Genomic DNA, 26,101 nt, shown 5'->3' on the forward strand with positions numbered 1-26,101 from the left:
ACATTTAGTGTCCATATATATAGCACAGCTCTGGAGTGTGTGTGTGTGTGTGTGTGTGTGTGTGTGAGAGTGGTGTGTTGGTATGAGCAATACAGTGTGTGCATGTAGCCTCCAGTCAGAAGGCCATATGACAAGGGAATAGGATTTACAGTTGGTTATAAATCAACCTAATGTTGAGCAACACTCAGCCTGTTGGATGGAAGTCTGCACGAAGAAGTTTGGAAGTAGAGGAAGCGGGCTGGATGAGCACACGCTCAAGGCAATGCAGTTGCTTCTGGGGTGACAGGAGGTGACATTTTCAGTGGCCCGAGCTGGCGAGGCCCCACAGAAAATGGTGAATTAATTACTTGCATGGGGCCAAGAGCAATATTATTTCCAAGGGTTCAGAATTACCATCTACAACCCTAACTGCAAGAATAGCTGTCCATCTAGTTATTACAGTGCCCCCTGGAACCCAGCCTGCTCAGGTGGACTAGCTATGACAAGCAACAGTTGAGACGGCCAGGGAGGGACCATACAAAGGATTCAGGGGAAGACCTTTTCTAGGGGGGCATTTGTCACATTGTGATTGTGTACGTTTGTGTGTATGTTTCAGGTGTTTGCCTGATCCATTTGTTTTTCTCTTCCAGTTTTTTGGAGTCTCTTTCTCTCTCTCTTGTCTGTCCTTGTCCTCTCCTCTCCTCCCTGCTCCCCCTCTCTCATTTGCAGGTGTGCACGTCATAGATGCGCGTGCACTCCTGGCAGCTGACATAGCAGCACCAGTGGAACACGCAGTGACACTTCTCCTTGCGTTTCTCCGTCCGCGTGTTGTGCCCGCGACCGCAGCACAGCAGGTCGCAGCCCTCGATGCCGTGCGAAGAAACGTTGCAGACACGGTCACGAGTCCCAAACGAACCTGTCTCGGGGTTCGGTTCGCAGAAGTTGGGCGACCCCTCGTAATACACCAGGTCGCGCTCGGTCGGATGCTTGAAGAAGGCGAACTTGGCGCGTAGAGTCTCTACCCATCCGCGCGACTCCCGGTGCTTCTCCACCACCATCTCTGAGGCACTGTCGTACTTGTCCTTCAGGTAGTCTCCCAACATGCGGAAATCGGGCTGTGCCCACCAACACGTCTTCACCTCACAGCTCCCTGACAGACCGTGGCACTTACATCGCAGGTGCATATTCTCCAGGATAGTCTTGTATGGAGGAGAGAGAATGACAAAGAGAGAAGGAAAAGTAGGGAGGAAAAGGAAATATTAGTTCGGACAAAATATATCAAACACGCTTAAGTGATAGTTGGCTGAGGAAACGGTTCAGGTTCAGTCTAAAGAAGGGTGTATGGTACAGCCTTGGAAAGTTTAACGCTGCCAAGCTCCATGGAAACCTGAAACCGCTGGTTAACCAATGCTATGAAGTATAACGTGTACATTATGTTTTTCCTGTATAAAGCTCATTTATCCATAACATTCCAGCAACTAAGTTCAACTGAATCCACTATATTTTTTCAGACTTTCAAGCCATTGCATGTGTGACATTTCCTCTTCCCTCCACCAGAAGGTCTTCCACCAGAGTCTGCTCATTTTGTGAACTGTGCTCTGAGTCATTAGCTCCTGGGTGTAGTACCCTAGATGCCCCTGGCCACAGGTCAGTGTTCTACAGGTGTTCTGCAGCTGTGAGGGTTCTCTCTCTCTCTCTCTCTCTCTCTCTCACCCTCCCTCCCTCTCTCTCTCTCTCTCTCTCTCTCTCTCTCTCTCTCTCTCTCTCTCTCTCTCTCTCCCCCCCTCTCCTCTGAAGTCCCGTTCCAGAGAGAGAGAGCATTCGCCACCGGCGCTTGCGCTTCTTTGTTTTGGTTTGTTTGGTTTAATTTCCCCAGCTATATTTAGCTGCAGAATTCCCCAGCTGTGGCAGAAGGCAGGTGGTTGTGGCCCCTCGAGGAGGGGTGGGGTGGGGTGGCTGGCCCAGACCCAGAGCCAGGCAAACGGAGGGCTTCTGACATCATGTCTCAGCCTTTATCGCAGCCTCCCGGGTGTCTCAACCTGGAGGGATGTCGGGAGAGAGACGGGAGAGACAATGAGGGGGAGGCAGGTGGGGCAGCCTGGGGGACCTGACGGAGAAGGGCCGCCTGTCTGGGTGCTGCTGCTGCTACTGCTGCTGCTGCTGCTCCTGTGGTCTCGGCCCCCCGCTCCTGTCTGTCCCAGATCAAAGGGCTGCTTGTTGCAGTGTGGTCTCAGGTATTGCCCTCAGCACCATCAGCCTTCACCAATCCCCCCTCTACTAAGCCCTGACAGCCCCAGTGACTCTTTAAATCCCAGAAAAACCACCGCCCCACACACACGCCTCCCCCAGAGCCATTTTCTTTAAATTTTTCCCCAAACCTCACGCAAGTCCACAAAAGGTCTAGTAGTCCTTTTGTTATGGAATTCGGAAAGGATGCGAGTTATGAGTGGCATGAAAGGTCTGCCCTTTCAGGTGGTGATAATTGCCCCCTAATTTAAAATGAAATGCTAGGTTTTTTTTGGGGGGGGGGGGGGGGGGTTTAAGGAATACCACAAAAGACAGACCTCAGTCGCATGCTGATAGTTCCTGTGTGTTGCGCGAACATAGTGAGGTAGCGGGAGCTACCTGCTCCCCTTGTGCGAAACAAGCACATCATTGTTCATTGTCTCATTACAGTTAATGCAGTGGTAATTAAGTTTAGCTGTCTCCTCCAGCCTTGTTTTATTGCAGTCTGACAATGCTCTGCTGTACCGTCTTGATAAAGTATCCATTACGTTAGGGCACAGTTGAAGGTTTAACTGCTGTATAATAACAATAATAACACCTTTCTGTTCTCTTACTATCAGGCTGGGACTAGGAGGTGACATCGAAATGTGATAAAGATAAATGGAATAAGATAAATTGGATATGATTGTCCTGAGCTTTGCCTCTGCCTTACGGTAAACTGGATTTATGTTTGGGTGCACTGTCAAGATTGCCAATATTAGCCTTTCTACATTTGGATGAGGGAATCAACATGGAATTAAGACAAAAAGATTTATGGGACATGGTAGTCATAAGAACCGCCTGCGAGTCTTGTGAGGTCAAGTTTAGTTGAACTGCATTTGCCTTACTGGCAACATAAGCCTATCCTTGCTTCAATTATGTGTCTTAATCCCTGGTTTCAGGTGTAGGCCAAGAGCTATAATGTCTCCACAGGCTATGCATACCATTGTCACAAGCTCAGCATAACTATTCACCCATACATGTCAACAACTACATATATCATGCATGAGATGACATTTAGATTGCAAATCCATATTTTGTTCCTATGATTTACTAAAGTTTTAAATTTAGACAGTTTCAGTTTTACATTTAGAAGAGATTAGAAGAGATTTGAATGCATTGTGCTTTGATTCATCTCTGGCACATAAAGGTAAGAATTTAGTTTATTCACATTTGATTCTGTTGATGGACTCCAGAGAGATTGAATCCTTAAATGTCAGTCTTAATTGCTGACATTTATGTCTCTGTAGTGGAATTTATCTACAATGTGGTTGTCTCTTGTGTTCTCTTACCATTCGCCCAGCTTCGTTGTTGTGTCGGTTCATGGCGGAACGGGCGTCCGGCCGGTTCTCTCGTGCATCTGCAAACTCTCGCGACACGAGCACGCCGAACTCGGCATCCTCGCTGCAGCCCCCCCACTTCCAGCCCTCGCCCGGTGGGCCCTTGTGGTGCGAGTCGCAGCCGCACATGGTGGACGTGCCCTCGGCGCACGACCGCGTCACCGCGTACGCCACGCCGGCCGATGCTATCGCATGGACAAACGCAGACTCCCTTGTGGCTAGTGAGAGAAAAGCAAGCAAAGACAGAGAGAAAAAAGCTGAAATATTTACTCTGAGCAGAAGCCAATGTAGAAGCCATGTACAGATGGTACTTGCATTGTTCTGCAACCAAACGTTACACTAAATTAGATTCAACCACATGAGATCATCTCAAGATATTATGACACACTACTTCTCTTTAACATACAGCTCTGTCGCCCACAGCCCAGCATAAAGAGATGTTGAGATGTGAGATGTGCTGCCGCCTGACTTCTCTTTCTGCTCCGACCTTCTGTACCGAGCCTGCAGGCTGCGGATCGATTTCCCCCCGATGAGGTTTCAAATAGTAACCGTGTGCTGTGGTGTAAGTGAGAGTGCTGCGCTCTGCTCTGCTTTGCTTTTTGACGGTGCGGCCCAATTGTTGGCCCTGTCACTTTGCTTAGTGCTCCCTGTGGCATCGTGAAGGTGCACCGCTTTCTCTAGGGATTGTGTTTCAGGAATGTTACTCTTGCCTTTCTTTCACTACTTCTCTCTCTCCCCCTCCCCAAAAGCCCCCTCAGGCCACGTGTGGAAACCAGCAGTGGGTGTGTGTATGTATGTAGGCTTGAGTGTGTGTGTGTGTCTGTGTGTGTGTGTGTGTGTGTGTGTGTGTGTGTGTGTGTGTGTGTGTGTTTGCTCTGTCTGAAGGCATGTGTTAAAGGATGGTATTACGCTTCCTTTGAACGCAACAGGGCATTATGTAACTGGACACCACTGTTTCACAATCACAGCACACTTACTCGCATCGCTTGTCTTTTCCCCAGCCCACGCCATCTCCATGAGCGGCCTGCAGGGCCAGACAAGGAGCCCTCACACTGGCTCTCCACAGCAGCAGCCCCTCTATCTACAACCACACACCTCTGCTCCACTCAACACTGCTAGCTACTACAATAAACATCTTTTCTCAGCCACACTCAGCAAAGTGCTTCTGCTTTTTTTTTACCAAGTTCAATACGTAATACCAAGTTAGGATACTCAGTCCAGTGTGTTTCTACTGTAGCATGTGGTGCCCTGTGATGTCATCTCTGCGAGTGTAAAGGGGACTAATATAGACAGGTTTATGTGATCATCCAAGGCCACACATGTTATGTTATAGTTTTACATGGTTCCAAAGGCCCAAGGGTTGTTTTATACTCACTATGAACCTAGATTGTTCTGATGAGTTACTGATTACATACCAGGGAACTATGAAGTCTCTTGGAAGTCTTGGATTTCAGCCATTAAGTGTATTTCTGTGTATACATACACTAAGTCTGGTGAATGACACCTCTCTCTTGCAGATATTAGAAGTAAGTCATGTACTGTCTGCAATCAACACTTATCAAACGACCTCTGCCCCTCTGTGCTTTTTGTGCCCTGTTTAACATCTTCATTTGATATTTCCCCTCTGCTGAGCTGTGCCTGCATACACTTCTACCCACTTTGAAGATCAACTCAAACCTGATTCCAACGTTGACGCTGCCATCTACATTCTTTGTGGCAAATGTGTAGTCTGCGTTGTAATCAAGTGTTTTTTATCATTAAATGTTTTTATCATGAGAATGTCCTGCTTTACTATTTTCTCATTCCCTTTCTTCACTCTGCGCTTGTTTCTCCATTCATCTTGTTTTCTGAGGGTTTTTTACGTATTCTTTCATGTTGTGTTCTGAAGAACGGGCCTGCATTCTCACTGGCTGCACCTACTCACATGACGTAATACTCAGCTGACGATATGCTTGTGAAATTTGATACAGTGTCTTGGCAAGCTGTGATGTGTGTCACCCAATCCTTTCTACTGCTACCATGTTAACTATGGGAAATATTACATAAACAGCTCACGCAGACGACAGATACCAGTGCAGAGAGACATGATATCAACCTCAACTATTTGATTTCTTGTTTTTCTTTTTACTCTTCTCATTTTCATTTAATTGTGTCTCGAGGGGCCAGTGGAGAAAACAAAACCAAAATGCACAAACACATAAAGACAGGCACACAGACACACACAAACACACACACACACTCACACACACACACATACACACACTCACACACAAATCTGCATAGTTTTCCAGGAGTGTGTGTTCGCTGGGAGAGCACCTTTGGTTGTGGAGGGGGGAGAGGGTGGGGGGGGGGCCGGCCGGGCTGGCAGTCCCAGCAGGGTTGGCCACAACAGGGGCCTGTGAGCCCAGAGCCCCGGGAGCTCTGGCAGAGGGCCAAAGGGGGCGCCGCTCCTGCTACCTGCTGGGCCCATGAATCCGTCTTTGTCTCCCTGGTGTCACACTGTATTACGCACACAAAGGGACCCCAGCACCCCGCCAGCTCCAAACCCCAACACACTGCAATACCCAGAGTTGGGGCTGGCATTCCCCAAAGGAACAAACCCCCCCCCTTCTCTAGCCCCAGCCTCCCCATACACACACATACACACATATACACAAACACACACACACACACACACACACACACACACACACACACACACACACACACACACACACAAACACACACACACACACACACAAATTGGCTAACATTGCTTTTCTAGAATGATCAGCCGCATCCAGACATGGCTTTTCCCTGAAAAAGCCCCCCTGACTCAAACCAAGAACCACCAAAAGGCCCCTCAGACGCCCTCTCTCCATCCCGGATGACAAAACCCTAAAACCCTTTCACCCCTCTGCCCCGCATCCCTTCATCCCTTCCAGCCTCTCCCTCCCTGCCTTCGCAGTCTACCCATCTGTCCTCTCTTCTGTCTATCCTTTCCCCCCCTCTCTTTTCTGGTTCCACCTCTGCCAACAACTACAATTATAAATGTTCTTGTTTCATCTGTACTGCTCTAAGAATGACATTCTCACCTCAGACCCTCTGATATCCCTGTTTTACTGCCGTAGGCAACCCAGTGATGGATTCCTGACACACGTTTAACTTTTTTTTTTGGTTCAACATGGTGGTCCCCTCTTGGGCCAAGTCAGGCCAGGGTGCATTCTGGTGTCTGCATCAGACTGAACTCCTTTCCTCTCCTCTCTTCCCTTTTCCTTTCCTCTCTTTTCTTCTCCGCAGCTCTCCTTCTTCCTTCGCTTGTCTTGTCAGTCTCCTCTCCCTTCTATTGGCTTTTCCCTCTCCTCCCTGGCTCCCCCTCTATTCCTGCACCTTGTTGCTTTGCGGAAGGTTCTGGAGCTTCCCTTTCAGGCTGTTTCCATGACCGAGTCAAAAGGGCGTGTGAATGGGCCGTCCGTGGGAGACGGGAGCCCAGAGACACACAGAGAGATGGCTCACAGTGGCCTTCACGCACAGTAGGGGTTGAGCTGAGCCCCCCAGTCCTTTTCTCTCACTTGTAATCTTATTTGGCCTCCTCTATCCCTCTCTCTCTCGCTTTCTCTCTCACTCTCTCTCTCTCTCTCGCTCTCTCTCTCCCTTACTCACTCATGCTCTCTTACTCTGTCTCTTTCTCTAACTCGCTCGCTCTATCCCTCTCTCTCTCTCTCCCTAACTCACTCATGCTCTTTTTCTCTAACTCGCTCACTCTGTCCATCTCTCTTTCACCTCTCCGCCTGTTACTCTCTCACTTTCACCTCTCTCCCACCCCTCCATCCCCCATTCCCTCTCTCTCTCTGTTTCTCGCTCTCCCTTTCTCTCTCTTGTTCCTTTCATTCATACTCTTTGCTCATTTCTGCGGGGTTCCCTCTGACCTGCAGCCCAATTCAGTGTGATTTGCTTTCCCTTCTCTGGCCACCAAATCGCATTTCTACCAGAGGGAAGGAATATAAAGGACAGCCACCACAAATGCTCATTCAGCACTCCTCTGCTCTCATGACTGTGTGTGTGTGTGTGTTTGGGGGTCTGTGTATGTTTGGGGGTCTGTGTGTGTTTGTGTTTCAGTGTTAACTATTCAATGACGATGATTCTCCTAACTATGCAACAATGGGCAACAATTACTGATAAACCATATAATATTGCAGACACATTTGTGAAGCCATATTCAACGTTATATGTTTCAACCTTATATGTTTTTGAATACAAATTATATTCAAAATGATCTGAATGATCTCCTTGCGGTTCAACCATACCTTTGTCCAGCACGGGGCCAAAGATGGCCAGGTTATTCTTGATGGTGGTGCAGTTCCAGCGGCGCCCGCGGAACTGGTGTTGACACTCCTGGATGCCCAGCTTGACGCCCTCTGCCACGCTGGGCATGATCTCTATGTAGTTGCGGCAGAAGCGCAGCTGCTTGGGCACCAGACCGGGGATGGAGCTGCAGAGGATGGGCTGCGAGCCCAGCGTGGAGTACTGCTGCCCCAGGGCCAGCGACCTGCAGGAACGAACAGAGGGAGAGAGAGAGAGAGAGGAGGATGTAGAGCAGGGCCGTCGCTAGGAGTTGAACACATTCGTCGACCTTTAAGCACCTGAGGCACCCTTAACCGTTAATATATATTTTTTATTCTGGCAGCTAAATGCGCCATTTTCACAAAGTTTGAGACAGAAACAGTAAGCCTAAAGACCATGGGATGCAGGTGCCCATCGTCTGTCTGACTCACATGAACTTTACCCCATCCATTATACCACACTGCTTGTCTACATGAAAACACTTTTATGCTAGATCACACTGACACTGGACATTGACATCGCCATAGGTTACACATAAACTCTGAGAAAACAGTAACAAGATTTTTGTAGACAGAAATGAAATGTGAATATCATACTGTTTGAATATCAGAAAACAGCTTTTGTTTGGTAAACTGAGGTTTAGACAGGCCTATAATGATTGCAGTCTGTAGATTGATTTTAAACTGGGAGATATTAAAGTTGAGTCTAAATGGTTCCTTTCCTTTGACCTTGCTTTTTGCCCAAATGGTCAACAACAGGAGAAAACTTCCTCCACCTCCTTGAGCCTCCCCAGTGCCTTGTTGCCTTCATCCTTTTCCTTTTAGAAAAAGCTTCTTATATCCATAGCCTTCAAGTCTTCCTAACTGGCACCTTGGCTTAACCTGCACTTAAGCAGTAACAGGCCCGCACTTCTTTTTATTCTTTCTATGTCGCTTTCTATTTTTTTGAAAAAAATAAGCAGTATTTATTGTTACACCAGGTTTTTAATGCTCTTAGCTTGATTGTTCTCTCCCTTGTACGTCGCTTTGGACAAAAGCGTCTGCTAAATGACTAAATGTAAATGTAAATGTAAGTCTTGCTTTAGTGATTTAGCTTGCTAGCAACCATCACATGCCAATTATTTTAGCTATTTTTCCGGGGCAAAACATCTTTTGATCCAGGGCTATTATTTGAATTATCGAGACACCGAAAGGAAGAAATAGGGAGAACATAGGGAGAAAAAGAGCTGGAGGTAAATTGAGGAAGAAATAGAGAGAGAACGAATATAGAGGGAGAAACACTGGAAAGAGAGTGAGAGAAAGGGGAATATAGAGATTAACATTGGGAAGAAATAGAGAGAGAGAGAGAGAATGTTACTTTGAGACAAGTAGCAGAGCCCTCCATCAGCTCCATCCTATCCAGGATGCATTTGCTACACTGCGGCCCTCCCTTCCCGGCCCCTGAGGGCCCGAGGGTAGCGTGTTTGTGTCGTCCGCATGTCGCTGACAGCTGGGGTGCCACACTCCCTGAACTCCTCAGTTCAGTGTTCACATCCCCCATTCTCCGTGGAGAGATGACATGATGACAGACTTGTGCCTCCAGAAATTAGGCTTCCAGTAAACTGGTTTGTTCTCCAGGAGGTGCCATGTATGTCAACAAGCAAGGATAGCTGGAAAAGTATCTACACTAGAACAAAAGTTATATATATATATATATATATATATAAATATATGCTTTGTGTCAGTGCTAAAAGTATACTTTAAAGTTGTACAGATACTTATCCAGCTATCCTTGCTTGCTATATATATATATATATATATATATATATAGGCACACATTAATTATATGAATCTATGAAAGAGAATGTAATCCGTCAAAAATTATGATTTGTTAAAGGCAACTGTGGAGTAGGATGACCATATGAATTGAATTTACAGTTTAAAGGAAGAATTGAAATTAGAGATTAAAGGGGCTATACGAGGGAATTTTAGCTGAAAATATAGAAAACAGAATGTGAAAAAATAACCGTTTCAACCTAATGTCAAAAACGTGTTGCCCAGATATTCACTAAAGTCAGCACGCTAACCAGCTGCAGCCGCTCCGGCCTCTCTCACAGTACCAATTTCTACCTTAAGAGGCGCTAGTGAGTTAAGGTAGTAAAAACAGCAAGGCAAGGCAAGGCAAGAGTGCCATTATGGGCAAATGCCCAAATTGACAGGAATGGTGTTTGGTAAAACAGGGTTGACAAATCTCATGCTTTCAGGGTGAGTTCTACGCTTTGATATCCTTTCTAACGCTAGCATAGAAAAATAGACTTCAATTGACTTCAATGCATCTCACGCCAAGAACTACACCCGTTTGTCAATTTCACAGATTAAGGTAAGTCGACTAAGTTAATGTCACATACAAATATATATTAATATTGGGACATTAATGGTAGCCTCGATATCTTTTTAATCATATAAATGTTTTCATGCTACATGTAGCCTTTAGCCTCCCCCACCGTGGCCAAACTTTTAGTTTACTTCTGCCACAGGAGAAGAGGTAGGGGCGTGCAAACGTAGTAATACACTAACCCCAACCTCCTTGGGGTGGGGAGTATGAAGTAATTTATCTCACTATCTGCCAGCTAGTCAGACTTAAAACTTCTTTAAGGCTATAAGAAAGAGAAATGAGGTTACTGAAGAAGTCACATTCACTGAGGCTGGATGAAGGCTGACTGGCATTGAAAGACCTTTGCAAAAGCAAAAGACAACAAACTAAATATCTGGATAGAGGTTAATATGCTCTCTTCAGGATGAGCCCAGAATAGTAAGAGGGAATGTGTCTGTAGTGTTTGTATGTTTGTGTGTGCAGAAGAATGTGTGCGTGCGCGTGCATGTGGGGTTTGCAAAAGTACACAAACTACTGTGTGTATACTTCAGTTGCATAAAGTGTGCACACATACCTTTATAACTGCATATCGCCGCAATGTAATTGCATTTGCTGCATTTGCATACTGCGTGACTGTATCTCTATGCCCCTGTCTCTCGTGAGTGCAGGAAGCTTTGTGGTAGCATATGGGAGGCGCTTTCTCAGCTTCTGCAGTGAGCTGGCATCGGCTTCAACATGGATTCATCTGCACACCGAGAACAGGCCAGATCTGCCAGGGTTGCCAGAAACCATTATAGTTTCATTGAGGTAATTAATTGTAATTGCCTGCTTTTTCTCCCTGAGATAAGCAGGAGAATAACACACACACACACACACTCATACACACACACAATGTTTGCGATGTCCATGTTTTGACATGCATGCCGTTGTGACAGGCTCAAACAAAACCACTCCAGCGCCCTCCTGAAGCACGATTGCCTTTGCCATGAAATATTTATGGGATTTGTGAGTGTGTGTGTGTGTGTATAGTATGTGTGTGTGTACATGTGTTATTGTTTATTTGTGAACACACGCTGCTTTCCAAATGAATACCACACACACACACACACACACACACACACACACACACACACACACACACACACACAGAGGCATACACACCCTCACGTTGTGTGTTCCCACCCTGTGAGGGGGAAGCCATTCTCAGCTGCAGGGTCATAAATCCCTGAGAGTCCCCCGAGAGGTGCTGGTTAGGATCCTGTGTTGGATCCAGAGCTGACACAGAGATGTCCACACCACTCACTTTCACACATCGCACCAGTGACACGGCACAGACCTTCTCCAGGGGTATGTCTCCAGGGATGTCCATAGCATATCAAAAGCCTGTTGTTCCCAATACAGATGCTTACAAACAAGTCTGTTGTCTCCAATACAAATGTGTATCAACATGCGTCAGTGTGTGTGTGTGTGTGTGTGTGTGTGTGTGTGTGTGTGTGTGTGTGTGTGTGTGTGTGTGTGTGTGTGTGTGTATATATGTATATATTCACATAATGAATTGTGCATGTATGGGTAAACTGTTTGAATATGTTTTGACCTAGTGTGTGTGCTGGCCACCTCCAGTCCTGTGTGTGTGTGTGTGTGTGTGTGTGTGTGTGTGTGTGTGTGTGTGTGTGTGTGTGTGTGTGTGTGTGTGTGTGTGTGTGTGTGTGTGTGTGTGTGTGTGTGTGTGTCTGTGAGAGAGTATGCGTATGTGTGTGTGTGTACAAACCTCAGGCAATGACAAAGAAGTGAGATCACTATGACCGTTGTGAGGCATAACACAGCGTAGTTCTGCCAGAGATGACGCCAGTGCGTCCTCTCTCTCTCTCACACACACACACACACACACACACACACACACACACACACACACACAGGACTGGAGGTGGCCAGCACCTGTCGCTGCGGGCCGTGGGCAGGATAATGGGCGAGCGAGCGAGCAGGCGCTCCTGATCAGAGCTCCTGTGCAGATTAGCTCAGGCCCCCTACGGGCTGCAACCCTATCTGACCACAGACGCCTCTGATAGATGATGACTGCTGCGCTCCGGCTCCTGCTGGCGCTCCCGCTGCGCCTGCCACTGATGCCACTGATGCTCCTGCTTCTCACACTTTAAACAAATACCCTGCTCTGAAGTCAGGACATGAGAATTCCCTGCTGAAGCTACACAGTTCTCTCACTCTATATATGCTTCTCTATGCCACGCACGCATCATTCTCATATTCCACGCTCTCTCTGTCTTTCTCACACAGAGAGAGAGAGATCTTTTCTTTACTTTCATAATTCCACACTTCTTTTCCATATCTCCTCTGCTCTGCAAACCCCTATGTCCACCACCCCTTACCCGCCTTCACTGTCAGAAGACTTTACACTGCATTGCATTTGATGCATTTGAAATGGCCATTGTTACAGTGACCACAGGTATCGGGTCTGTGGAGGCGGCGAGGGCCTTTTGAGTACTTTTGTGAGCCCTGAGCTGAGCACAGGTGAGGTAACCTGCGTCAAACAGGTTTGGATAGACAGAGCCTTTGATACCGGAGATGCTGATCAGCTGGGCGTAACCCCCACCCCCCGAACCGCCAGTTGATCTGTGTGTGTGTGTGTGTGTGTGTGTGTGTGTGTGCGAGTGTGCGAGCAAATTCCTGTTTGTATGCATGCGTACAAGTCTTGAAAAAAACAAGCCCAAAAGAGCAGCAGAGATGACATGAACATGACGAACTGTTGAGAAGAGGTTCACTAATGTGTTTTTCAATCACTGTTGTCATTACTTCCATCAGTCCTTTGAAAACAACTACAATAAAAAGCCCTAATGACAGAACAGGTGTGGTGATTTGTCATCATGACATTATCCACCTCACCCCAAAATGTAGGGCGAAAGGCAAGCTCCTGCTGTTGTAGCAAAGCACGCAGTCTGTGTGGGATTGCAGTGCGCACGCAGCTATTCACTACTCTCCAAGGTGAACCGACTTAATCCCATTTCCAGGTGTATCGTGGGCTCGCTCAGGTGTGTAATCACAATTCTTTTTAACCTCTTATTCATCCGCTCACTCCCCCCCACGCAATAATTATTTTACCCCAACCTGAGCCGGCTGCCAGTACACATCCAGGAATGGCTGAGCGGCTGCTGCCTGGAAGCACCCATTTCCCTCTCTCTCTCTCTCTCTTTCTCTCTCTTTCACCCAGTCTGTCAAGTGACTAAGTGAGTAAGTGGCATAATTACACCGTCTGCTAGCCTTAAACTCACATACACACACACACTCTTTCTCTATGTCTCATACACAGTCTCTTCCATAAACCCATTTATAATAAATTCATGGTCCATCTCATACACACATGCGCTGGAGTCTTGATTTTCAGTCCCTCTTTTTCTTTCTTTCCTTTTTCTCTCTCTCCTGATTTACTCCTGCTCACATTGTGCCTGGCTTCACAACTCAAACACTCTGCCTAGTGGAGTGCAACTGATGTGGTTGAGGCCCTGACGTGTAGAGATGCGTTTCATTGGAGTCAATTACCTAACCAAAGGCTTGCAGGGAACTCTGCCTGGGGGGGTTGTGTTTGTCCAGGAATCGCACCATTGCCTCTCAGGCAGATAAAAAAGGGAGTCTCAGTTGACTTTGGCGGCGTGTGCCAAACAGGAGTCTCCTCCGGAGAGAGAGACAGAGAGGATTTCTCTCTGCTGCTGCGTGAGGTTGTGGTATATAGACTTAATCCCTAAACCTTTCCCCTGATCATCTACTCTGTGCTTCATTATGTCTAGAATAAAACTGTGAGCGACATGTCTCAACGAGGTAGGGCACACAAGCACAGATAGACAGAGATAGAGAGGGTTGTGATGGGGAATCCGCACCATTTGGCTTGTTTGTGTGAAGGGGGGTGGGGTGTGCAGAGGGGAAAGGTGGGGGGAGAAACCTAGAGAAACTCCAGGACCTTGCAGCAGGTGCTTGTCTGTGCAGGTTTGAGGGCTACCTCTAGCCCGTGGGCGTTTTTCTGCGTTTTTAGCTGCTGGTGAGGGTGGGGGTGGTGGGTTATCTCAATATTTTCAAGCCAAATGTGACGCAAAGCCCACGGGCCAGTGCAAACCACAGCTGTGAAGGATATGAGACGGGGATTTCAATGCACACAATACAGAAGGTGTTCCACAACATATGCGTGTGTTGGGAAACTTACGTTTTTTTCTAGGTTGTTCTGTGAAACATTTATGTAACTACCATTGGTATCTTCAACCACAGACTGCAATATGTAGCCTATGGGTGGTCTCCGTGTCGAGAGGGTGGGTCACTCTCTGTGCACCTGCCTCAAAGCAACCTCTGTCAGTGTTTCTTCAGAGTCACCCAACATGGCCAGAGGGACCATGAAAATTCAGAGACGTTCTTAAGCTGTGAATTTACGACGTGTGACCCCTGTAGCCCCCGGAGCACAATGCACTGTTAAGGTTGTTTTTGAAGTTCATTACCAGGCCAAATGTCCCGTCTCACCTACAATAGGTCGGTGAAGCCATCACCCCAGCTTGCCCCCTGGCATTTCTCCTGTCTCCCCGGACGTCACGAGTGAAGACGAACAAGGACGAATTCCTGGAGGCCATGCGTGAGTAGCACCACTGGAATGTGACAAGATTTGTGTCACATCAAGCTGGATAATTAATGTTTTATAAACAGCAGCCATCAGCACACATTCTTGCAGACATGTTTTTAATATCGCATCTCTAGGTAAAAACAATGTTTAAAATATTGAGGTCAAATTAACGTTTAAATTAAATATTCTGTGCGAACATTTATTTGCTACCATTAGTACATTTGGCCTATGATGTCTATGGAAACGCACGCGCAAAGGTCGGGACTCATGCTTTCCAAGCTAGATAGGTGCTAGCAACTGCATTACAACATTTTCGAGGAATAACAGATAACACAGAGCTACGTTCGTTACGAATACATACGTATCACTCTACAGAAACTTGAAGATATCGAATCCACTCAGCAAACTCCAAAGGTCCAGGTACTGTGGGCATCAAGATTAAACTCACCCCAGGAATGAGCGAAAAAGAATGATTTGTAGACTGTAAGGCAAAACCATTTTTTCACGTCCTTGGTAAATCGACTTTAGATTTAAATTGACAATTTGTATCTCGTTTCTCAGTAATAAGATTACCTGTGATAAACAATTGTATCAATTCATATTTTACTGATGAGAGACAAGCTCAATTTGCCAGTATAAAGATTAGCTATCGACATTATATCAGTTTGTCAAAGGAAGAATTAGGCGACCTGTCATCCTTACACTACAGCAATCTAACTGAAGGCTAGAAACTTTGGACACACACACACCTGCATACCTATCTAGATATCTTCCTGCCTACCCATCCTGCAGTAGCCCACATTTTAAGATGCTTGAGGATTAGAAGGGAAGTTTAGCATTTTTCGGCAATAACGCATCTCTTTATGTGTTAAAAAAGAGGGAAAAGCATGTTTGCCCATGGCACCATGACTGAAATGGGGCCCTGAGAGAGAGAAAAGAGATGAGAGGGATTAGAGAGAGAACCGGCCTGTCACAATCCATTCCTCTCTGCCTTACTCCTCAGGCACTATTCAAAGACTCATGAAAAGTAGGGTGGTGTGGAAGAGAGAGAGAGGGTGTGTGTGTGTACGTATTTGTGTGTGTAGGATTCTCTGTTCTCTGTTGCTACTTGTACTTATAACTCTCCCTATCTCCCAGGGTGCTTTGCAATACAGTGTCTTCCACCATACCCTTGTCTGTGCAGTGCTCCAGTGGCCATTGTCTTTCCTCTAGACAACGAATGACCCAATGCACAAAAAGCCTAAGGCAATAAATCCTATGACCTTAGTGCAAGATCGGGGCTTCAGTTTGTGTTTAGTACTTAGTCTCAAGCAGATTTATCTTCATGTTGGCATTGTATAACCCAAACAGTATTATACCCTGTTTCGTGATTGATTTAGGTCCTTTAGGCTGTTTGGTGTGTATGGATATCCTGTATCTTTCCCAAGCATAAACACAAGAACTGTTTTTACATCATGGGAAAATACATGACTTCATCTCACCTGGTCGATGCAGATCTACCTGAGCAAAAGCCTTATTGTCAAAGGAGAAGACAGATACACCTCACAGTCTTCCACTGCATGTAGGGTGCTTGTTAATGAATACCAGTCATTCTTTAGGTTCACCGTACGTGTGCACACTAGCTCTCCCTCTCCGCACTAACACATCCCGAGCTCTATATTTGGCTAGGTAATTATTCTAATTCATTAAAGATCAGAACTGAGGACGATCAAACGTGCGCCGACTGTGATCCAGTGGGTAGAACCCATCAGGGGCTTTAATAAAAATCAAAACGATTCAGCTGCCTTCACAAATTCCCCACGAAGGAGACATAAACAGAGTTAATTCTTCAAACACACCCACCTGAGCCATGTGTTTGTGTTACTCGGTTCGCGTTTAGTGTTGCCATTGTCGGCCAGCCTCAGTAATTGTAGCTCTTGTGTAGCTTTCAGCATTCTGTGTAAGACAGGGCTCTGTGAACCCTAATTACAACACGGCAGAGCAAAGAGGTGGTGGCACAGGCAGACGAGGCAGGGAGGTGCAACACACACACACAAAATACAAACCTACACTCACAGTCCCCCTCAAAGTTGGTGGACCTCTCGTCAAGGCCAACTCTGGAACACGTCAGAGAGTTTGTGATGCTCTGCGTTGTTTTGTGTTTTCCCCTTTTTGTCTGCTTTTTTTTTGAGCAGCCTTCCAACAGCTCAGGGCTGATCAGATAAAAAATGACAGCACTCCTTGAAAAATGTTCTAACCTGTTTTTCCTTTCTTTCTTTCTTTCTCTCTCTCCACCTCTCTCTCTCTCTCTCTCTCTCTCTCTTTCCTTTACTCCAGTCATCTGTTGAGACACAAAGCTAGGCCTGGGACGGGGATCCCCTGCAGTCAAAACAGGGAGCTGTAAACTTGTGAACCTGCCTGTCTTGAAGCTAGCTAGTGAGTGCTAGCTGTTGGGAGAGGACAACGCTGGGGTCTGAGCTGACAGGCTTGATAGCAGCTTTGACGAGCTGTACATCACTCACACTTAACGGAAACTCCGGAAACCAGGGTCTTCGTCTGCTATTGGCCCCTCAGACTGTGTCAGGAAGCGTAAATGTAGGCCAAGTCGCTTTTCCATATAATTACTCGTGAATGGATCATGTCCTTGCCCACCTCCATCTGTGTGAAGTTAGCACTGTGCCACCCCATATGGAAAGTATCAGAATTGTATTTTGGTGAAATCAAAAGCATATGTCTCATAGGGCCCTATCTTGCCGATCAGAAACGCAAGTAGGACGGCGCCAAGCGCAAGTAGCTGTGTGGGCGGCTCTATGGCGCAGTTGCTATTTTAACGGCGGAAAAAACACACTTGCGTCCAGCGCAAGTGTCAAAAGGGTTGGTCCAAAGGAGGTTACTCAGCCATAGGTGTGGTTTGGGCGTAATATGCAATAAACCAATCGGAGCGTCATTTCACATTCCCTTTAAGAGCGAGAAGGGCATAGTCCATAGCGGCTTGTTATTTTGATGGCGGAATTACCTGGTGGAAGACCGGAGAAGTTCACAGCCGAGGAGACCGACGTGAGATTTACACCAATTTTTTGGCAAGCCATATATAATTACAAGGAAAATAAAGTATTTACCACTTGAGGAAATCATTGTGAAATCCATATCCAAGATATTTTAAAAATAAGCATACATGTAGCCTACACATTGACCCAAATGATTCCGGTTAATTGAAGCTGCGTGACATTTGATTTATTGTATGGCTTTGTAGAAAGCCGGGAGATAGATATATATGGGGATGCGAGAAACCCTCCAAAAGTAAGCAAAGTCAAGCAAGCATGTCAAGATATTGCCGTGATTGTTTCTGCAACGGGGCACCCGAAAACGTTGCCGAAAACGCTATAATGACGTCCGGAGACGTGGGACATCCAAGCTGGAAGGTAACACACGTTCTCGTGCCTTCACGGGAGGTGGATCTGCCTCGACCCAGGATCTGACGGCAGCAGAGGACATCGCCACGTCTACCCTCACGCCTGAGAGCGTGCAGGGATTTGGGGGCATGGAAATCGGCACCCAAGCCAGTGCACCAGCTGACCAAACCCAAGGTACATAAATAAAGTCCACATACACAGAGATGAGTTTACAAGATTTATAATAATACTGGCATTAAATAAATGCAACAAAGCCATACAATAAATCAAATGTCACGCAGCTTCAATTAACCTGAATCATTTGGGTCAATTGTGTACGCTAGATGTATGCCTAGTTTTAAAATGTCTTGGATACGGATATCACAATGATTTCCTCATGTGGTAAATACTTTATTTTCCTTGTAATTATATATGGCTTGCCAAACAATTGGTGTAAATCTCTCGTGAAGACGACAGAAGTAAAGTGTAGCCTACAGGTCCTATACTGTGCGGGCAAGCACATGCGCCCTTAAAATAGCGTTCTGAATACGCGTTACAGACTTTAGACATTGCGCCTCACATTAGACCAGCTTTTTTTTGGTCAATGGCGCACGGCGCACGGCGTTGTTTTGAAAACTGCAAAATACCACTTGCGCCAGAGAAACGCCTTCTCTGTTCCGCCCCCGCCCATGTCGGCGCAAGTTCATTTCGAAGCGGACCTCTGGAGGGAAAATCGCGCTGTGCGCCGGGTGCAAGATAGGAATGATACTTGCGTCGGTGACAATGTCACTTGCGCTGGGTGCAAGATAGGGCCCATAGTGTGACTTGTCAGTCTTTTTATGCCTATTTTTGTTTCACACCAGTTAGGAAGATACTTCAATAAAATGTATGTTTTTTTATGGACATATTTAGGTGTAGAAACACAGCATCACACTTTTTAGAGTGTTTGTTCAGTATGGTGCATTTTCAGGCCATATATTTTCCCATAATGGAAAATCAATACATGTAAAAAATAACCCATCTCTGCCGTAGCCACCAGAATGATAACGTAACTCTGTCCCCGATATATCCTCTACCTATACATCTTCAAGGCATGTAGAGATCAGACTGACATCAATATCTGTCTGCGGGTCAGGGGTCTCTCCCTCCTTCCCTCCCTCATACCCTCCACGTCTGTCATACTCACTCTCTCTCTCTCTCTCTGTCTCTCTTTGTGTGGGATGCGATGACCTGAGAGATAACCTGGGAGAGGTCTGGGTCCAGGGAGGGAGCGCAGGTGTTGTCCTCACCTCAGTGACTCCTAGTTACCTGCACTTGAGCAGGAACCTGCAGGACTGTAGGGCCCTCTTACCCCGTATAGACATTCATTTATCTCCTTGATGACGTCCTATATACAAGCTAGTCCATTCAGGATCAACAAACCCCATGCTAACTGCGTGACATGACAGAAAACAGATAGAACATACATCGGTTAGACTCCTTTTTTTTTTAACTAGTCAAGAAGCTTAAATCTCCTTGTATTTGGAACCTCCCCCCAGGTCATATATTTGTCCAGAGCCCCTTCAGAATGCCTTTGACCCTATCAGAGGGACAGGAGCCGCTCTTAAGATACCCGTTGCTATTGATATTAAACCCGTAAGTCCCAAGAATAACATTCTTTCCTCCTGGCCCTCCGCTCCCCTTTCAGGGCTGCCCTCTCAAGTGGTTGCTGTAATGCCCTCCGAACATCCTTGATCTTTTCACACAGTGGCTCGCAGACAGTGCCGGATTTTCTCGCGCTGAGTATTATTAAAGTGATCCCGGTGATGGGTGTTTGTTTGTCGGGGAGGTGTTGGGTGGGTCTTTTTTTCCGGGTGGGATAATGACATTCCTGAGACTGGGAGATGGGTCCCACAGTGCCATTGAGGGCCGCGGGGACGGCCGGCACAGGTCAGGGTCCCCACTGGCCTCACAGCGCAGGTCCTTTCAGTTGGCACTGCAGCAGTGCTCAGGGAAAAAAAGGACCAGAAGAAACACACAAAAAAAGACCAGAAAAAAGCACAACTGCCTTTTTCCTCTCATTATATCTCATTACTTCGCCGTGTCTCTTTATCTTCTTTCACATGTTTTATGGGTTTTTCTCTATGCATGTTTTTTCATATTAAATTATAGCAATGGATCACAGCATAGCATTTTTACTAAATCTTTTTTGGGGGATACCCCTCATTGTCACAGACATATCACCCTAGCCACTTTGCTTTTAGCAAGCACTGAATACAAAACAAGTTACGCTAACCAGAGAGCTGTTGGGTTGTTTAGGCTGTTAAAAGATAACCCCTGGCTTTTAAAAAACTACTTCCAGGTCAGCCCTTGACTCCATAATTTTGGGTCACACTCCTTCAGCTGCTGGGTGTAGAAGTTAAACAGTAGTTCTGATGGAGAACAGATGGGGATGATGGATCGGAAAGCCAGCTGGATTTAAATGTATGGTGGTTTTTGCGGAGCTGCTGTGGGAGGAAACCACAGATGGCATGTTGCTCTTTGTCTGGTATTTGTAGAGATTTGGAGTGATTGCTTGATTATGTCTTAGCATTAGGACTCAGTCATCATCTGTAAGGCATATGTAAACGCACCAAGCATAACAGGCTGACAGGTTGGGATCACTTTCACGCTTGTGAATTACCTCTCGATTGCGCGTACGGGTGCTCCCTTAGATGATTTTGGGTCTTAACGCAACACAGGCAGAAGTGACAGAAATATTTTTGGGTGCACGATTCCAACCAATCAACTCTACACTTGGTATAACTCTCTTTCTCTGTTGGAATTTGCATTTGAGCATTGCATTGAGGGAGAAAATGAGCAGATAATGTGTGCTATTCTTGGGTTGGTTTTTGATCTGAATACTGATCTTTTTTTTGTTTCAATTACATAACTGTGAATTGGTGACAGAGTTTTACCATGGAAGATATTTAAGCATTGAGAACTTGCTCCGAATGAGTGCCTGGTGGTTAGTTCAGATGCTCTATGGAGAAATGAATAACAGTATTAACAATAAGTGACATTAAAATGAAATGTAAGAATGCACATACACTTGTTCTGGCCCTGTCTTTTTATCGTTTGTTCCAGCAGACAAAAAAAAAAAAAATATATATATATTATACTCTTTTAGTAGCTTTTATTTAGAAGGGATTTTTTCAATTTTTTGTTTTCAAAGTTATTTTTTTTTGTAAAGACCCGATCGTCTCTTCACAAATCCTTATGTTGGTCCTGTGATTTATGGCATCTTTTCTTTTTTTCAGTGTTTTTGTGATCAACTGGCTCCGAGACATGGCAGCAGTCAAAACTTAACTCTGCACTCTGAGAATTTATGAGCACATCCACCAGTGTTATGCAGTAGGGTTGAATGCATGTGCGTGAGTGTGTGTATGTGTGTGTGCACGCATGTATGTGAGTGTGAGTTGTAGTCATAGTGAAACTCTGCACTACTTGACTCCGTGACACAGCTCATAGCCATCTCATTTTTTTCCCTTGTGGCTTTGCCTGACACCCCAGGGTGACTTCAGTTTGTGTGTCTGTGTGTGTGTGAGTAGTGATGACGGCCCTAACGACATCCATTCCTCAGCACCTGCCCATTCACCTCGAGCAATATATACCTGTTCTTTTCATCTCTACCCCCACACTACCATTCTCCCTCTTTTCATCCTTCTCTCCCTCTCTCTCTATCTCTCTCTCCCTCTCATCATCCCTCCCCTGAACTTCCAAATTTGTTTCCCAAATCAAAGGTCCTGTGCCTTGTAGGTGCTGGTGAGCATTACAGTGGTGTCATGTAAACCAGCTTAGAATCACAGCTGCAGGGCCCTTCACACACTGAATCCAACCCCCCCCCCCCCTTTGTCATTCCTGTCTGGTGGTGTTGGACACCAGCGGAAGGGTAAGACCATCCTGCTGTTAACTCTCCAGCCCTATGGCCTGTGTATTTTTGGTGTGTATGTGTGTGCTGCTGTCTTGTATGTATCTGTTTAGTATGTGTGTGTGTGTGTGTGTTTAAGTGTCTTGTGTGTATCGTTGTGTGTGTTTGGCAGCACTCGCTTGGTAAACGAAACCAGAAGATGCTGGTGGTTTGGAACGCAGAGGCAGCGGGGACCACATGCTAACTGGGGCTACTAGAGCCCGTTAGTTCTGACACATGATGCACTGTAAGCCAGCGGAGGCTTTTGTCACACACCCACACAAATACTTTCTAGAATAACGGCTTCACGCTACAAACACGCACCAGCGAGGTCATTCATATGTATCAGTGCTCAGCAATCCCTAAGCGTCACAGTTTTGTGGCAGACATCATCCTTAAATGTTAAAATGAAGGGGTGAAATTCTCACAAATAAATCTAGTGACTTGGGGAGGTTGACAATAGCTCTCAGATGGAGATAAGCAAGTGTAAGATTTGCAGACAGTGAATTAACCTACATGCCTGACATTTTACATTTGTTTGTCACTAACCACTTCTTTAGATGTTTCCTCTGTCATATTGCTTGTTGGGTGTTTGGCACGGTACTAATCAGACTGCAGGAAAAAAAACATGCATGCATTACCTTGCATAATGCTGTTAAAAATAAAAATTAATGTGAATTACCATTTATTTCCTTTGCATAATAATAATAATTTGAGATTGCAGTTGCAAAGAAACTCTGGTTAAACAGTATGCAGTATACAGTTTAGTGTTTGGGCCAGTTGCCTCATACCACAGGAGCAATTAGTGAAACAAGCATTAAAAAAAAATCAACTGGCAATGTTAAAAAAAATCTTAGTATCCAGATATAATGTTACTTCTAATGTCAGGTGTAAGTTTGTGAAATTTTACAAACAAAACTAGGTTTTGTCCAATTGATCCATTTTAAGAGAGTTAGTCTGAACTCGCAGCACTGCAAATTAACTGAATGACATTTCCACCAATTCCTCAATTAGCACATTTTTGGGCAGTAGCTTTACGGCAGCTGCAGCGAAGGGACAACAAAACAGATGATCCGGTTTCCTCCTGCTGACAACTCTGACTGCTACTTAAAACATGACGCCATCCTGGTAGTCACCAAACTTGTCACAGTCCCAAAAACCTGGTATTTCCAGCATTTTTGCGCATCACAACCCTCAACCCAGAAGATGAAGAAGACTTTAAAGAGAAATTGTTGCCGGAGAAAGAGAGAGAGAGAGAGGAGACCGGAGCTAGTCTTTTCCGTTACACCACAGACTGAGGTTAGGAGTTTTTGGACCTGAACGGAGAACATTTTTCCAAGCAGTCAAACTGAAAAGTGCTTACTGTTTCTGCCCCCCACCCCCTCCCCTCCCCTCCCTATAAAATGATCACTGACCACCATTCCTCCCTATACCGCTTTGGAGAAAGTTATGCAGAAAATGGATGGGGATAGTGTACTCACCACCAGATGGGATAGCCTCCAAGCACCCTGGAGCTGGACAACCACAAACACATCATATATCCAATCAGATTCAAATCCATCAGGTATGCCTTGTTTGAGTGCTGGAGGAAATTGATCAGTTCATATAATTTCCAGTGAGGAGAAGAAAAATGAAAGTCCCAGAAGGTACAGGTTTTTAAAGAAGTGCCTGATTGCTTGACTGAGGGGGAGGGATTTTTTGAATTGAAATTTTTTGAAGAAGAACTAAAAGAACTCCAGATTTCTTTCCCCCCTCCTCTCCTCTTCTGCTCCTTCTTGTTCTTCTTCTTTGAGTTGGAGAGTGTGTCTGTCTCTTAGTAGTTAGGAGAGTAAGTGTCTCTCTCTCACACACACACACGCGCGCGCGCACACACACACACACACACACACGCTCCTACCCGTCCTCTCTATCCCTCCCTCGCTCTGAGGTTCTTCCCCAAGGTAGATATCTTTTTCTCTCTCCCTCTCTCTCTCCCTTTCTCTCTCTCTCTCCACTTTTCCCCCTTTCGGATGTCTCATCCACAGGGGCCGGTATTAAAGGCGGGGAGGGGGGGGGGGGGAGAGAAGACAAGTGAGGTTTGGAGATGTCAGCTTGCAAGCCAATCACAGGCAATGGCCTTAGGTTACAAAAAAATTATTATTCGTTCCCATCTGTCAATCACACAGCACCCCCTGGTCATGGGGAAAAGAAAGAAAGGGAGAGAGAGAGAGAGAGGGAGGGACGGAGGATGACAGTGAGGTAGGGGAGGAGTAAGAGAAAGGTAGTTTTTTGTAGTTGTTTTATCTCTTTTAATTGCAGCTGTCTTGCCTGGTATGGCAGAGGAGAGGTGCAGTGCTTCTGGCCTCCATTGGCACATTCAGAGCAGGTTGGGGGTTGGCGGCTGCTGCTGGCTGAGACAGTGGAGAATGCTGAGTCCATCTTTTTTTTTGGGGGGGGGGGGGGGGGGGGGGGGTTGTGCCCTGACTAATTGATCCGGATATGTAAGCATACAGTACACAGACATAGGCACAGACAAAGACTCACCCAGTGTCTCTCCTTCTCTCTTTCTCTGTCCCCCTCACACACGCACACACACACACACACTCACTTTTGTGTGTCTCTCTCTCTCTCTCACACACACACACACACACACACTCACTTACGCTGTCTCTCTCTCTCTCTCTCTCTCAAACACACACACACACACACACACACACGCACACAGACAGGACAAGCGAAGGTAATTCGGAGGGTGTCGTCCTCCTTGTGAGGAAAGAGCACAAAAGGAAACACAATAAAGCCATAAAACGCGGTGGCTGGGCCCGGCATGCAGTGTTATGGGCTCCTGCGGCCCAGAGGCGGCATATTTCTGCCCCCGCGCTATTGTCATTCGTAAGGGGCACACCAGAACAGGACAGAGAGAGCCACCAGTGCAAGATGTCACTTTCTTGTGTTTAGAGAAAAGCTTATCCCACTTTAATTCCTAGCAGGAATGCATCATGTCATTAACAAATGTGGGCTGCAAATAAATGAATTCCTTATTTGTTTCAGGGCTTATTGTCAAAAACATAATGCGACTAGAAGTTATTGGGCCCATTAGACATCACTCACAAGGGTATTGGACAAACTGCTGATTACACTGACAGCTGAGATTTAGAGCAGTGGAAATGCTTCCAGGTATCTCCCGCTAACCTGGCCTCTATTAGCCCTCCATCCACATGTGTGTGTTCAGTTTGGGAAGAATATTTCTCTCAGCCAGAGTTGTGAATACTTTGGCTAAAAAACTCAATTGGATTAATCAGGCCTTCGTTTCTTGCACTCACCACTGCAGCAGTTTACTACAAACAAAAATGTAGGTGACGATTTGCTTGATGACTTGTTGTCTCCACTGCGTCCAAGCACACAGTCTGACATGATTACTTTTTCTGGAAAAGGTCCAGGAAAAGCATCTCTGTTATGTGATGAGTATTTGGAGCTAGACGGCCTGATTCCCCACTGGTCAGCAACAGTCGTGTTTGTGTTTGTTTGTGTGTGTGTTTGTGTGTGTGTGTGTGTGTGTGTGTGTGTATGTGTGTGTGTGTGTGTGTGTCTGTGCCTGTGTGTCTGTGTGTCTGTGTGTGTGTGTCTGTGTGTCTGTGTGTATGTGTGTCTGTGTGTGTGTCTGTGTGTGTGTGTGTGTGTGTCTGTGTGTGTGTGTGTGTGTGTGTGTGTGTGTCTCTGTGTGTGTAAGCTGTGGGACAAGGGGTTAGATCTGTGGGCTGGAGGTTACCACAGCAGCAGGCACCCACTGTGCAGACTACCCACTACTGAGGCACAGAGAGATAGAGAGAGAGTTGGAGCAGACCACAGTCGCCCTACCCCACAGGTCAGCTTCAGAGTGACCCCCCTCTTGTCCCCAGGCCTCCTTGCTCCTCACATCAAAAGGCCACAGCTTCATGGTGGGGCTTGGTGAAAC

General features: G+C 46.1%; 1 protein-coding gene across 1 annotated transcript; it reads right to left on the bottom strand.

Moving 5' to 3' along the window:
- Window positions 1-698: 698 nt before the first annotated feature.
- On the bottom strand, window positions 699-23,728 carry wnt3 (wingless-type MMTV integration site family, member 3; the record flags this gene model as incomplete). The annotated part of the gene is made up of 4 exons (XM_080834795.1): window positions 699-1,178; window positions 3,537-3,802; window positions 7,871-8,112; window positions 23,649-23,728. The coding sequence occupies 4 exons, from the start codon at window positions 23,726-23,728 to the stop codon at window positions 699-701; spliced, it is 1,068 nt and encodes a 355-aa protein (XP_080690921.1).
- Window positions 23,729-26,101: the final 2,373 nt, after the last annotated feature.

This window comes from Sprattus sprattus (assembly GCF_963457725.1).
Source record: "Sprattus sprattus genome assembly, chromosome: 3".
NCBI lineage: Eukaryota > Metazoa > Chordata > Actinopteri > Clupeiformes > Clupeidae > Sprattus > Sprattus sprattus.